Here is a 15,447-nt window from a genome sequence, read left to right on the forward strand (position 1 = left end):
TTCTGTAACATTTTACACACACATACAAACACAGAGAAATACAGAAGTAACTGCCCATCAATCTGAATAGGTTAATGTCAACTTATTGAAATAAAATGCTATTAGACTGTATCAAGGACATATCTAAAATTAATTTTGAAAATTAGAAATACAAAATTGTAGGAGTTCCTATTGTGGCTCAGCCGAAACAAATCTGAGTGGTATCTGTGAGGACACAGGTTCGATCCCTGGCGTTGCTCAGTGGGTTAAGGATCTGGCTTTGCCATAGCTGTGGTGTAGGTCACAGATGTGGCTCGGATCCTGCATTGCTGTGACTGTGGCTGTGGTGTAGGCCAGTGCCTACAGCTCCAATTCAACCCCTAGCCTGGGAACCTCCATATGTCATAGGTGTGGCCCTAAAAAAAAAGACCCACAAAAAAAAGAAAAAGAAAGAAATACAAAATTATAAATTAAATAAACATTCAAAAATTGCTCAGGATTCACTGATCTTAGTCAAGGCAGATTCAATTTTTCTAAGTTAAATTCAAGGTTTAGCATAATATCAAACAAAATATAATGAGTAATTTTTAGAAATTTGATCAACTCATTATTAGAACAGTTATAAAGATGCTGTAATCAGTATGAAATGATACTAGTGTAGACCTCATTAAACAAGCTAGAGAAACAAGGAGTAAACACATGTCTCTTGACTTCTGAGTTAAGGGACTGGAGTCTAAAACTGAAGAATATTGCAATGTAAAAGATCAGTAAATTGCCAAGTTTGAATGGAATAGTTTATGTCATTTATATGTAAAGATATCATCTATGTATTTGGATTTCTATCTTCCATCTTACTCTTTGTAAAGTAAGATCATCAATCTGAATGTAACTGCCCATCAATCTGCTTACATTTCATTCCTTTTCCTGCACACTCCCTTACTACATTATATTAGAACTACTCTTTCTAAACTTCAAGATATAAGTCTTCAGAGTTCCCATTTTGGAGCAGTCGGAAATGAATCCGACTAGAAACCATGAGGTTGTGGGTTCAATCCCTGGCCTCACTCAGTGGGTTAAGGATCTGGCATTGCCGTGAGCTATGGTATAGCTCGGATCCAGAGTTGCTATGGCTCTGGCGTAGGCTGGCGGCTGTAGCTCCAATTAGACCTCTAGCCTGGGAACCTCCATATGCCACTGGTGTGGCCCTAAAAAGACCAAAAAAAAAAAGAAAGATATAAGTCCTCAAAAAGAAGAGTGTTAAAACTATTTCATGGCATCTACCTCTAACTGACCACTTTGGATCTAATTTCCCCTAAAGACCTGTTTACAATAATAAACTCACCTGCATAGCTCTTGCTTAGAAAGTCTTCCTCAGAAAACAATGGATCCTTTCCTTGCTCCAACTTGATGATTACCTCTGGATTTTTAAAACAATATCCTGTAAACAGGAAATAATTTAGGACTTGGATCAGCTACATTGGCTTTAATGCATAGGAATTTGAAGGAATAGTTATAGGAGTAGCATAGTGATGCTGCTCATTGACCTTTCCTTTGGAGAACAAACTACAACAAAAACATTTTTTCCAAATCTCAAAAAAAAAACTGATTTCCTTAAACCCCAGAATCATAAGGATACATAACATGGATTCTCCAAATACAGAAGTTTACTTAAGGCAATGCATAGGAACTTCCAATCATGTTATGACAGTGTAAGAGGAATAATGTAATATGTAAAACAACTGGAAATACTACAAAATCAATGAAATAAAGACCTTCAGACATTACACACTGAACACTGGCACTGGAACACAAGAATCTCTGAGAGAAGGGAAAGAAATAGAATTTCTAAGTTATGGTTCAGAAAGAAGACAACCAATCAAAACCTGCTGGTCTCAATAACTATGAAGGCAATGTTGGGAGTTCTGAGAAGCCCAAACAATTAGAATTTCAGAGCCAAGTGGAGTTCCTGCCATGGCACAACAGCTGAAGGATCCAGCGTTGTGTCTGTGGCAGCACTGGTTCAATTCCTGGCCTGGCGTAGGGGGTTAAGGATTTGGCATTGCTGCACCTGTGGCATAGGTCCCACTTTCAACTCAGATTCAATGCCGGGCCAGGGAAATTCCATATGCCCTGAGTCCAGCCAAAAAAAAAAAAAAAAATTCACAGTGAAGTCGAGTGAAAAGATCTAATACAAGAAGTATCAGACACTTTGTTATCAAAAAGAGTATTATTGTTCTACTAGTGTGACCAAATTATTCCTAAAGAATGCTAGAGACCTTAAGTAAGTAAACACTGAAACTAGTTTATTTACTTAAATTACAGGTAAGCACTGAAAGTACTGAAATTATCCCAAGACATTTCCTATACTCCCCAAAATGCTCCAAGAGTATATAAACAAAAATTAGAAAATCGAGCAGCCAACAATGTAAATTCACAGTATGTAGCACACTATCAAAAAATGACCCAAGTATGAAAAGAAGAAAAACATGAAAGATGACCAGTAGATTAGTCAATCAATGGGACAGAGAAAGAATTGTAACCTGGAGATAAATTAGTCTCCAAGGACATTAAAACTGCTATTATAATACACTCCACATATTAAAGAAGATAGAGGAAACACAAACATGATAAAAATACAAAGTCACAAAAAAGGAGTCCAAATATGGAAGTCAAGGCAGGACAAAATACTACCTGGGGCGGGGTGGCACACTAAAAGACACTCAATGGTTTTGCTATAAGGATTACCAATAGTTACATTAGAAATAAAAACCAACACAGATCTTTTTAATAAGATAGCTAGGTGATCATGTCCTTCCATATTCTATTCATTCCATTATGTTCCAGTCATGTAGTTATTTGGAAAATAACTGTCTCTTTGAGAAGGCTGTTATTATAACAAGGTTTGACCTCAAAAGTACCCTGAAATGGTCACTGGACTACCAGGTCAAAGCCAGATGTGCTCTTAACAGACCCGCCATATTCAGTGTCTTCAGGAATTCCTCAGAAATTTCAATGGGCACCCACCCAGCTTAGCACTTTATTAATGTAGTGGTTCTTAAGTTGTAGTTCTGGGTAGACCCCAATTCTAAGATGATTCGAAAGTCTAACCATTTCCAAGATGCTTCAAAACCCTTTTATATTGGAATAACAGACATGGCTATTCCCCTTTGATTTATTCAAAAGAGCAGCTTTAAAGAAAAAAAAAAAGCTACTATGCCCAAACATAAACTGCTTGTGCTTAACCTATAAATTCTGTATATCATTCACCTTAACAGCTTTCTCACCTAAATACAGATTTCAAAATTAAGTACTATCAAATGCCCCAATACTAACTAAGGCTCCTCTTCTTTGCACAAAGCAGTTATTTAGAATCTTGAGCGAATTCCAACAGATGTGAGTGCTAGTATTTATCCAAAAAAAAAAAAAAAACAACAAAAAAAAAAAAACGACTTTATAAGACAAAAAAGTAAAATTCATTGGCCAGATTACCTTATGTAAAAGAAAAGTTGGGAGTTCCCATCGTGGCTCAGGTGTTAAAAACCCGCCTAGTATCCATGAGGATATAGGTTCGATCCCTGGCCTCATTCAGTGAATTAAGGATCTGGCGTTGCTGTGAGCTATGGTGTAGGTTGCAGATTTGACTTGGATCTCACGTTGCTATGGCTGTGGCGTAGGCCAGCATCTGTAGCTCTGATTCGACCCCTAGCCTGAGAATTTCCATATGCCAAGGGTGCAGACCTAAAAAAAAAAAGAAAAAGAGAAAGAAAGAAAAAAAAAGTTAGTGAATTCCCATTGTGGCTCAGCAATAACGAATCCAAAGAGTATCCATGAGGACTCAGGTTAGATCCCTGGCCTCGATCAGTGGGTTAAGTATCCGGTGTTGCCATGAGCTGTGGTATGGGTCACAAACGCAGCTTGGATCCTGCATTGCTGTGTCTGTGGTATAGGCCAACAGCTGCAGCTCCATTTCAACCCCCACCTAGCCTGGGAACTACCATATGCTGCACGTACAGCCTTAAAAAGAAAAAAAAGAGTAAAGTTTAAAAAAGTCATTTACATTTTAAAAAAAAGTGTAAATGTGAATCTACACAAAGAAATAAAGAGAACATAAATGGACAATATGTAAATAAAACACACTTTCCTCATTTAAAAAAGCTACTAAAGTAGAAATACCATTACATGATAACAATGTAATTATAGAGAATTACAAGATATGTAGAAGTAAAATGAATGACAATAACACAAAAGATGAAAGTCAGAAAATGGAAATATTCTGTTCTAACATCCTCATTACATAGTTGAAGTTACAAGATATTATTCAAAGGCATCCCTGCCCTGGGAACTTAAGAGGGCAAAGCAGAGAGAGAGCCACACAGACCAAGGATACCACTGACCTAGACACCACAGCCTGAGACAATCAGCAGGAAGCTGAATGCTGAGGCTCAGGCTTCAGAGGTCAGTTCCAGGGAAAGAACTAGGGTTGGTTGTGTGAAGACAGCCTAAGGTGGGTGTGGAGCTGTGGTTCACAACTGAGGCATGGGTTCAATCTGTGGCTAAAGAACTTCCATGTGCCACAGGTGTGGACTAAGAAAAAAAAAAAAAAAACTCTTTATTGCTAATAAATGGTAACCATCATCTAAGCCTTCCATGCCTGATAATCTTGCTGGTGGAGGGTCTTGCCTCAGTGTTGACGGCTGCTGACTAATAACAGTGATGGTTACTGAAGGATGAGGTGATTGTGGCAATTTCTTAAAAGAAGACCAGTTCATCACATCAATGGACTCTTCCTTTCATGATTTCTCCATAAAATGCAAAGCTAGTTGACAGCATTTTAACAACTATCAACCTCTTTACACACTAGAGTCTGTCCTCTCAAACCCTGCCACTAAATGTGTGTTATATTCTAAATCCTTTGCTGCAATGTGAAGGATCTTAATGGTGGCTTCACCAGGAAGAATTCCGTCTCAAAAAACTTTCTTTGCTCCTTCAAGAAGCAACTCCTCATCCATTAAATTTTTATCCTGGGATTGAAGCAACTGAGTACATCTTCAGATTTTACTTGTAGTTCTCTATTTCTTCTACCACATCTGCAGTTACTTACTACACTGAAGTTCAGACCTCCTCAAAGGCATCCATAAGGACGAGAATCAGCTTCTTCCAAGATCATAATACTAAAACTGTGACCTCTCCCAGGAATCACAAAAATTCTTATGGCATCTAGAATGGTCAATCCTTCCCAGAAGGCTCTCAACTGACTTTGCCCAGATCCACAGAGGAATCACGTTCTATGGTAGCCATAGCCTTACAAAATGTATTTCTTAATTAATAAGACTTGAAAGTTAAAACAACTCCTTGACACAAGGGCTGCAGAATGGATGTTGTATTAGCAAGCATAAGAACAATACAAAACCCACTGTACATTGCCAGCAAAGCTCTTAAGATACCGAGGGCATTGTTAATGAACATATTTTCAAAGGAAACTTTTGTCTGAGCAGTAGGTCAGTAGGCTTTAAAATACTCAGTAAACCATGTTGTCAGCAAATGTGCTGTCACTCAGGCTTTGTTGTTCCATTTCTAGAGCACAGGCAAAATAGACTCAGCATAATTCCTAAGGGCACTAGTATTTCTGAAATAGTAAACGAGCAGTGGCTTCAACTTAAAGTCACCAACTGCATCAGCCCCTCACAAGACTGACTGTCCTTTGAAGCTTTGAAGCCACGAACTGACATCTCCTTTCTTCCTATGAAAGTCCTAGATGGCATCTTCCTCTGACAGAAGAGTATTTAATCTATACTGAAATCTGTCATGTAGTTACCTTCATGAATCATCTTAACTAGATCTTCTGGATAACCTGCTACAGCTTTTCTACCAGCACTTGCAGCTCTGCCTTGCACATTCATCTTAGAGACAAAATCTTCCTCTCACCATCATGAACCAACCTATAGCAGATTCAAGCACTTCTACTCTATGTCCCTCAACTCTCAGCCTTCACAGAATTGAAGAGTTACGGCCTTGCCCTGGATTAGGCTTTAGGTTAAGGGACAGTTGTGGCTGGTTTGACCTACCCAGGACACCAGTTGCTTCACTTTCTAATCATTCATGTATTCACTGGAGTTAGCCCTTTGACTTGCCTCCAAGAACTCTTCCTTCACATTCACAACTTGGCTAACTGTTTGGTGTGAGTGGCCTAGCTTTTGGCCAGTCTTGGCTTTCAACATGCCTTCTTCGTGGATAATTTATAGCTTTTAATTTAAATTAAGTGACATGCAATTCTTCCTTGACTTGAACATTTACAGGCCATTGTGGTGTTATTAATTGACCTAAGGTCAATGTTACTGTGCCTTGGGGAATACTGAGGCCTGAAGAGAGAGACAGAGATGGGGGAATGGCCAGTCAGTGCAGCAGTCTGAACACTGACAACATTTATCAATTAAGTTTGCCATCCTCTATGGGCACAATGCACGGTGCCCACAAACAATTACAATGTAACATTAAACATCACAGATCACGGGGTTCCCGTAGTGGCGCAGTGGTTAACCAATCTGACTAGGAACCATGAGGTTGCGGGTTTGATCCCTGCCCTTGCTCAGTGGGTTAACAATCTGGCGTTGCCATGAGCTGTGGTGTAGGTTGCAGACGCAGCTCGGATCCCACGTTGCTGTGGCTCTGGCGTAGGCTGGCAGCTACAGCTCCGATTGGACCCCTAGCCTGGGAACCTCTGTATGCCGCGGGAGCGGCCCAAGAAATGGCAAAAAGACAAAAAAAAAAAAAAAAATCACAGATCACCACAACAAATACAATAATGAAAGAGTATGAAATGTAGTGAAAATTACCAAGATATGACACAGAGCCATTAAGCAAGCAAATGCTGTTGGAAAACTGACAGCAATAGACGTGGTCGATACAAGGGGTTGCCACGACCCTTCTATTTAAAATAAATAAATAAATAAACAGCTGGGAAGCAGAAAAAAAAGTGAAGTACAATAAAATGAAATATTCCTATAAATACATGCCAAGAGACCCAGGAAACCACCTCTAAGGTCTTTATACAAAAGAATGAAAATACAGATATACAAAGACTTAGACTGAAATATTCATGGCACCTTTACTTATGAAAGCACCAAATGGAAAAGGAATACAATGTCTTATCAGCAATTGGAAAGACATGACATAGAACAAACATTACTCATTGATAAAAGGAATAAATACTAATACACACAATAATATCCATGAATCTTAAAAGAATTACACTAAGGGAAAGAAGCCGTGGGAAAAAAAGAGCACATGAAGTCTGATTCTATTTATATGAAATTTCAAAGGAGAAAGTACTGACCTGGGGAGAAGATTGGTGATTATCAAAAAACAGAGATAAAAAAAAGAAAAAAGAATAGAAAAAGAAAATGTCTGGGAAGAGAGGACAAATTAAGAAGGCATAAACAAAATTTTCACCTGAGAGAAATCATTTGTATCACAATTTTGGTGGTAGAGCTAGACACATTTTTAAAAATTCACTGAGTTATACACAAAAACTGCTGAATTTTACTTTCCATTAATTTTCCCTCAAAATCGGCGATGTTTTAAAAGAAGCAATAACAGAAAACTGATCACACTCTAGGCAGGGTTGCATGATAAAGGAGGCTCACCTGATGACACAAGGTGGCTGTAGTTCTCCAGCATCACATCTCTGTACACGGTCCTTTGAGCAGGGCTCATCTGCTGCCACTCCTCCTGAGTAATCTCCACAGTCACATCCTTGAAGGACACTGATGCCTGTGAAAGCACATTCCTCTTATTAATCCAAAGAATTCAAACTCAGGTGACATGGAAAATACCTTTGCAATTCATTCCTATCGACTTTATGTTAAGAAAGTAGGACAAAAACTGAAAGGTTTTTCCATATTATGAAAAATCAAAAATGTCTAGAGTTCTCTGCTGGTACAGCAGGTTAAGGATCCAAGATTGACACTGCAGTGATTTGGGTCACTGCTGTGGTGTGGGTTCAATAACTGGCCATTCTTATATGCTGCAGACGCACCCAAAAAACCCACAAAATTTAAAGTATCTGACAGTACACTCTTCATCTGCAATGTTCTGTGGAAGCAGATCTCTTCATACTTTTGGCTCTGCCTTCACGGTCCATCCAATATTTGATCCTTCCAAATACAACTGCTAACATCGTCATTTCTTGAAAGGCGTACTGAGAGCCTGCGACACCATCTGTTGCCATCACTGCCCCCTAGAGTCCACCCTCAAAGCTGTACCTGTCCTTCCTCAGGTCCAAGTTCTCTAACCTGGTCAACAGAGAGAAACACTGAATTCCTAGAGTAGGAGACTTGATAGGATAGAGATGTCAGTGCTCCACATAGAGATCTCTGGATTCAATGAAATCACAATCAAAAGCTATCCAGGCTTTTTGAGAATCACAAGTGGATTCTAATATTTATGTAGAAAAGCAAACAACCTGCAATCTGAAAACAATTTCAAAAAGAACAAAGGTGGAGGACTGACACTCACCAAAACAGTGCGTGCTATTCACAAAAATGAAACACCAAAAATGATAGACCAAAAAATATCTCCAAACACACATTTCTTTAATTGATGTATCCAGGTAATTCAATGCAGAAAGTATATTCTGAGAAAAATCATGCCAGACTAAGAAACACCATTAGAAAATAAATAATCATTATACTCTTGATTCACACCTTGCACCACAAACAACAATTCAAACTGGTGACAGATCTCAATGAGTCTTTCTGTTTAGATTTTATTTCTTTTCTTTTCCTTTACTTTTTTTATTTTTTGGCCACACCATGACATGTGGAGTTCCCAGGCCAGGGATCAGATCCAAGCCTCAGGTCAGATCCTTGAAGCCACTGTGCCCAGCCGGGAAAACCAACCTGTGTCCTGGTGCTGCAGAGAAGCTGATCCCATTGTACCACAGCAGGAATTCCCTGTGTTTAGATCTGAGAGTCAGAGGAACATATCACTTATCTATAAAAGAAATTGACGCTTTTGTACTGAAGTGGGAACCAGCAAAAGGGCTGTGTCTATGTTCCCTCAATTCAGTATATAGAATATGCGACCAAGTACAAATTTCCAAGCCCATCCTCAGACCATGAATATCTAGATTTCTGACAGGGCCAACCAGCAACACATTTTGCTGGCTTCTGGTCACCATTCCCTTTATTAAGTACATTACTTAACTATCTGAAGAGAGAATTTATCAACACAACAGATATAAGAAAATACTACCTATAAGGTTCCAAAAACACATAACAGATAAAAATGTACATTTTTGGAGTTCCTGTAGTGGCTCAGTGGTTAACGAATCCAACTAGGAACCACGAGTTTGCGGGTTCGGTCCCTGGCCTTGCTCAGTGGGTTAAGGATCCGGCATTGCCCTGAGCTGTGGTGTAGGTTGCAGATGCGTCTCGGATTCCACGTTGCTATGGCTCTGGCATAGGCCAGCGGCTACAGCTCCGATTAGACCCCTAGCCCAGGAAACTCCATATGCTGCGGGAGCGGCCCAAGAAATGGCAAAAAGACAAAAAAAAAAAAAAAAAAAAAGTACATTTTTCTCTGAAAATACAGTAATAAGAAAAAGAAGACTAGACCCAGGGTTGTTTAAATAAAGTGACTCAATAATCTACATCTACACATAAAAACATGTACTCACAAAGTCCCATTTTAGAGCTAAGTTTCACAAAATCTGTAATATGTGATTTTGTCATGTGAATGAGAGAGGGGAGGGGAGGAAAAAGCAAGAGAAAGGGGAGGGGAGAAGAGAAAAGAGCAAGAAAATACCTCAATAAGGTCAGTATAACCAAGATATCACAGTCGGGCAGGAACACAAGAAAACAGAATTATAGGCTACTCTACTTAGTCAATGCAATTTGAAGAAAAATTCAAATATGACATGAGCAAAAAGATGGCAGTTACAAACTTGAAAACAAAAATAAGCTATACCTTTACTCCAACAGATACAAAAAAGTATTAAATACGATTATTTCCGAGCACATTCATGATTCAAATAAAATCTTAGCAAACTGATTGTAAAGTGGTAATAACTTTCATAAAGGATGTGTAACACAAGCAAGAGCAATCGGAAATCAAGAGTGAAATCCATCACAGTACAAAGTGGGGGATAAATAAAGAGCTCACCTCAAATAGATTCATTTTCTGGAGCACTTCGGACATTAGAGAGGCCTGTGAAGATTCAGCTGAGGGGACAGAGAGATGACAGCGTCAGAACACCTGGGCTGCCTGACAACTCCTACCTTCACCTCCCAAGCACCTCGGCAGCCCAGCCAAGGAGCAGCCTCCATACCTCCTCTCTCTAAACCCCGAACTGGCAAGGGAAGGACCCACTGGAAGCGCCCTCTATTTTCCAGTTAGAAATGATCACTGCTCATGGAGTAAAAATCAGCTTGTCCATTAATTGAAACAATACAAACAAAAAACTAACAACAGATGCTTAAAACACCAGAGGATGATACTATTTCATTGACATGAATGCAGAAAAAAGACACAGGCTGCATTTTTTTATCTATTTACCCAGCAAAGTGTTTACTCCTTGAGAAAGAGAAACCACAGGAAGTCCAGAAAAAAAAATATGGGGTGCTCTGGGACAATTTTCAAATTGTTTTCTTTTTTTCTTTTAAGTGGGTTACAGTTTCTCAAAAGGGACTCCCAATAAGATTCTTCTGATGACTGGACAGTCTGAACGTCCTGTTCCACTCCCGGCTCTGTCCCAACCCGGGTGAGCCTGGAGAAGTCACCCGCCCTCTCAAACTCAGGACCACCTCACCATCCTGAGACTCAGAGATTTCTGTTCTGCGTGTTTAATGTAGGTGCCTATACCCATATCAGGAGCGAGTCCTGAGGCCTATGTAAACCACCCCATGAAAAGAAGAAAGGGTCACCTACATTCAACAGCAGTTAACACTTTTTGGGGGGTTAGTACCTGGCACTTTGCTAACTCCTTGTGTGACATCATATCTGGAGCTCCCTGCTGGGCTAGTGATTAGGGCTTTTTTGCACTTTCACCACCGCCATCCAATCCCTGGCCTGGGAACTGAGATTCCATATTGAGCCCCTGCAAGCTGAAGCTGAAAAGGAAAAAAAAAAAAAAAAAAAGACAGCACATCGAATACTCAGGTAAACGCCATAAGGCAGATATCATTCACAGCCTCCTTTTCAGACCACTGACCTTACTCTCCCGCAGGTTACTTCTTCAGCCGAAGGTCACAGATTACACAGCAGGAAATGATCACAGCAACGCCGGACCCAGAGCAGCGCTGCCCCGCAGACCCCATCCCGCCCTCTCCTCCAACCCACCGCCAGCGCTATCGTGGAACTTTTCCTCTCACTGCGACCCCGTTACCCCGCAAGGCAGCAGGCAGGGCCGGACACGCGTCCCCATACCAGCCATGCTCTAGCTCCTAACGGGTCTCAGATACACCTACCCCAGACTACGGGGCAGCAACAGGGATCCCCCACCCACCTTCCCCTGGCGAGGTCCAGGCCAGACCCGGGCACTGAGGGGTCCCGCCCGGTGGGAGGGCGTCCCGAGATGTCACGCTTCTGCCTCCGCCACAAGAACAGGGCTCTCAGCAAACCTCCAGGCCACCCGAGGTCCACAGTGGAGCCCGCTCCTAGTTCACTGGCCAAGACCTAGAGGCGCCAGGATTTAGAGATGAGGTTTGTGAAGGCGGAAGGGAAGAGGCGGGGCCCAGGTTGCACATGCGCAGAGGGAGGTCTTAGAGACCGGGAGGCTGTTGGCGCTGCAGAGTGCATTGCCGCGGTGCCTTGCCAACCCCATCCCCCAACCCCTGTGATTTTTGAATCAAGTACACTGTTTAGTACAGCTGGATAGAAATGCTAGAGAAATGCTCATCCCAGGGCCTTGGGTGCCCTGAGATCCAGGGTCAAGGGTGTCCCCACACTGTGGATCTTAGACCGGTTCCATCCCTGTCTTATATGGGGGACTCAGGCCAAAGCTGGGAAACCTCATGGCTGAAATCAGATTCTCCAAATTACTAAAGCCTTTTAGTCTTAAGAAAATGTCCTCCTGGAGTTCCCTTCCCGGTGCATCGGAAATGAATCCGACTAGGAACCATGAGGTTGCAGGTTTGATCTCTGGCCTCCCTCAGTGGGTCAAAGATCTGAGGTGGTGTAGGTCACAGAGGCGGCTCAGATCAGGAGTTGCTGTGGCTGTGGTGTAGGCTGGCGGCTGTAGCTCCTATTAGACTCCTAGCCTGGAAACCTCCATATGCTGCTGGTGCAGCCCTGAAGAGACAAAAAAAAAAAAAAAAAAAAAAAAAAGAAAATGTTCTTCTAATCGAATAGACTTTCCTGTCTAATTAACCTACTTAGCAACATGTGGGCTTCTTTTGTGAAGGACAAATAGTGTTTTGTTTTGTTTTGTTTTGTTTCCTCAAAAGTGAGCTCACTGCTTTAGTCATAATCAAACTTCTTTTTTCTTTTTCTTTTTTCTTCTTTTTCTTTTTTTTGTCTTTTTAGGGCTGCACCTGCGGCATATGGAGGTTCCCAGGCTAGGGGTCAAATCGGAGCTACAGCTGCCGGCCTGCATCACAGCCACAGCAATGCCAGATCCCAGCTTTGTCTGCAACCTACACCACAGCTCACAGCAGTGCAGTTTTGAAACCAATCAGAGCCCTGCAGGGCCCTGCTAGAAACAAGTCTTACCTCGGCCCCTTCTGTTTGAATGTGCCCTTTGGAATTTAGGAATGGGAAGGGGCAGAAAGAAACAAAGAAGGAGCAGTCAAGAAACAATAGTGCCGCTATAAAGCTAGAGACCTTATTCCTCCAGAGGGGATATACATAATTAAATATCTTTGCACTCTTCCTCAGAAAGGCTCCCACTCACACGAAGAATGGTAACATCATTTTTTATTTTTATTTTTTGTCTTTTCTGGGGCCGCACCCTTGGCATATGGAGGTCCCCAAGCTAGGGGTCGAATTGGAGCTGTAGCTGCTGGCATATGCCACAGCCACAGCAACGCTGGATCCGAGAGGAGTCTGCAGCCTACATCACAGCTCACACCAATGCCGGATGCTTAACCCACTGAGCGAGGCCAGGGATCCAACCCGCAACCTCATGGTTCTAGTTGGATTCGTTAACCACTGAGCCATGTCAGGAACTCTGAGAATGGTAACTTCAGATGGAGCCAACATTCCTGACATTCAAAAGGTCCCCACCAATCAAAGTCAAGCACCCTGCAGTCTGTGAACTGATACTTGGCACTTGCCTTATTTATCTTATCTTATATCTTATAAGATATGGATTAAATTATGAGCCACTGCAGCTGCAGACCCACAGCACCCTCTGAGCCGAGCTCAGGGTGAGAATTAGGAGTGAGGCACTCTGTGCTCTGGGAAAACTGGAAGAACAGTTCTCCAAATAGCCAGATATTATTAGGAGAAGATTTTATGTGCCCAATTCTTGCACCTCCTCTATAGAGAATAACACTAAAATCCTTCATGGTGATGTCTGCTCCTTGTGACCTTCAGGAGATCAGCAACAAACTTGCATAAAATGTGTGTGTGCATGCACCTCCCCCTCAATTTTATAATATCCTGATATTCCCCCCCTTCCTCTTTGGGGTGCTATTTCAGAGTTATCTGAAATACTGCCACCCAGGCTGTAGTAAAGGATAAAACAAAGAATGTCCTGGTCATCTGTGAATGAGGTCACCTCTAAGGGTGAGAGCCAGTGAGTACTGCAGGTTGTGAGCTCCAGATACTGACCTCTGACAGCAGAGGTGCATATCAAAGGAATGATTTCAGTGAGCTTAGGCCTCTTTTGTTCCCGATCCCTGCCCTTTGCTGCAAAAACTCCTAAATATCCTAGCATCTCCCTCACCGCCTTGGAGCTGTTTCTCAGAGCTACCTGAGATGCTGTCTCCAGGGCTTAAGTACTAATTTTGCTTTTTTTTTTTTTTGCTTTATTTGGGGGCGGGGCGGGGCGGGGGTGGGATGAGGGGTTTGCTGCACTCATGGCATATGGAGGTTCTCAGGCTAGGGGTTGAATCGGAGCTATAGCTACCGGCCTGCGCCACCGCCACAGCAACGCAGGATCCAAGCCGTGTCTGAGACCTACACCACAGCTCAGGAAATGTCGTATCCTTAATCCACTGAGCGAGGCCAGGGATCCAACCCACAACTTCATGGTCAGATTTGTTTCCGCTGCGCCACAATGGGAACTCCAGTTGTGCATTGTTTTAAGTCGACAAGTCCTTGCCCCAAATTCTGCCTATTAAAACTCTTCTTCAAAATAGGAGAGTTCCCGTCTTCTGAGACCCTGCCACCAGTTCTTCTTTCTTATTATCCTTTTTAATAAACCATTATATGCTCAAACTCCAACATTTAGGTTTGTTTGTCCTCACTATGCAACAGGCACACAATCCTGCATTTGGCTGTGATTTTCTATATAAAAATCATTGAACTCAAAACACTAAAGCTAAAAATGACTCTATAATAAACAGATAACCCAACCATGTAGGTTTTTGGCAAACAAGATGGCGTTCCTTACGCCTTAAGCCGAGTATGATACCTAATATACTTTGCAGCTTTTCATACTCCTTTAATTCTGTGCTGAGCAAGGTGTTAGAAAAGCAAGACTGTTTAAAAAAAAAAAAAATTAGGAGTTCTCATTGTGGCTCAGTGGTTAATGACCGACTAGGAACCATGATGCTGTGGGTTCAATTCGGGGCCTCACTCAGTGGGTTTAGGATCCGGCGTTGCTGTGAGCTGTGGTGTAGATTGCAGACTCGGCTCAGATCCTGCGTTGCTGTGGCTCTGGCATAGGCTGGCAGCTACAGCTCCGATTAGACCCCTAGCTTGGGAACCTCCACATGCAGGATGCTGCCCTAAAATGACAAAAGACAAAAAAAAAAAAATCAGCAGAAGGGGGGTAACAGGTGCTAAAATATGTTGAATCATCTCAGAGTTCCATATAATGAGGGTCTCCTACTTTGGAATGTCATCTTTTCCCTTAAACTCCAGTCCTTGGTTCTAAGAGTCATTGTCTTCCTGAATTTGAATGCAAGCCTCATTTTATCTTTCACTTAATGACCTGAAGCTTACTTATCTCCTGCTTTTATTTGTGGTGTTCTAATTAGGCAAGCCTGCTTTCTTGAGCCACTATTAATGACAGTGGTCTCCCAAAGTTCCCTAGGTGTCCCTCTCCACCTGTGGTCCCCTACTGGGACCTCTGCAACTAGCTGTGTAACTCTCTTACTCCATCCCTATCACCTTGGTATGCATCTTTCTTTGTCTATGCTTATTTCGCTCAGCATAATGCCCTAAGTTCCATCTATCTTTTCACAAATGGCAAGATTTCATTTTTTTAATGATAAATATTGCATATAGGTAGGTGTTCAATGGGCACTTCATTTGCTTCTATACCTTGGTTATTACATTATCTTAATGAACATAAGTGTATAC

At 41.8% G+C, this 15,447-nt stretch overlaps 1 protein-coding gene across 23 annotated transcripts in view; it reads right to left on the minus strand.

The window, feature by feature from the left end:
• LOC100158108 (zinc finger protein 510) overlaps positions 1–11,705 on the minus strand; it is a 33,256-nt gene extending 21,551 nt beyond the window's left edge. For 9 of the 23 annotated variants that reach the window (XR_014826424.1, XR_014826423.1, XR_014826420.1 and 6 more), the window contains exons 1-5: positions 11,483–11,705; positions 10,943–11,087; positions 10,141–10,199; positions 7,623–7,749; positions 1,322–1,417 (exon numbers count right to left, since the gene is read on the minus strand). Coding sequence is in view for 9 of the 23 variants with exons in the window: in XM_084994607.1 (XP_084850733.1) it covers positions 1,322–1,417; positions 7,623–7,749; positions 10,141–10,176 (259 nt within the window). In the remaining 14 variants the exon portion in view is untranslated. Of the gene's footprint in view, positions 1–1,321; positions 1,418–7,622; positions 7,750–10,140; positions 10,200–10,942; positions 11,088–11,188; positions 11,211–11,482 lie in introns of all 23 variants that reach the window. The other 14 variants (XR_014826426.1, XR_014826425.1, XR_014826422.1 and 11 more) reach the window with 3 other exon arrangements.
• Between the last annotated feature and the right edge of the window lie 3,742 nt (positions 11,706–15,447).

Source organism: Sus scrofa, chromosome 14 (assembly GCF_054392235.1).
Source record: "Sus scrofa isolate SSC_HxYL_T2T_F1_AM1 chromosome 14, Sscrofa_HxYL_maternal_Yorkshire_Landrace_v2.0, whole genome shotgun sequence".
Classification (NCBI taxonomy): domain Eukaryota; kingdom Metazoa; phylum Chordata; class Mammalia; order Artiodactyla; family Suidae; genus Sus; species Sus scrofa.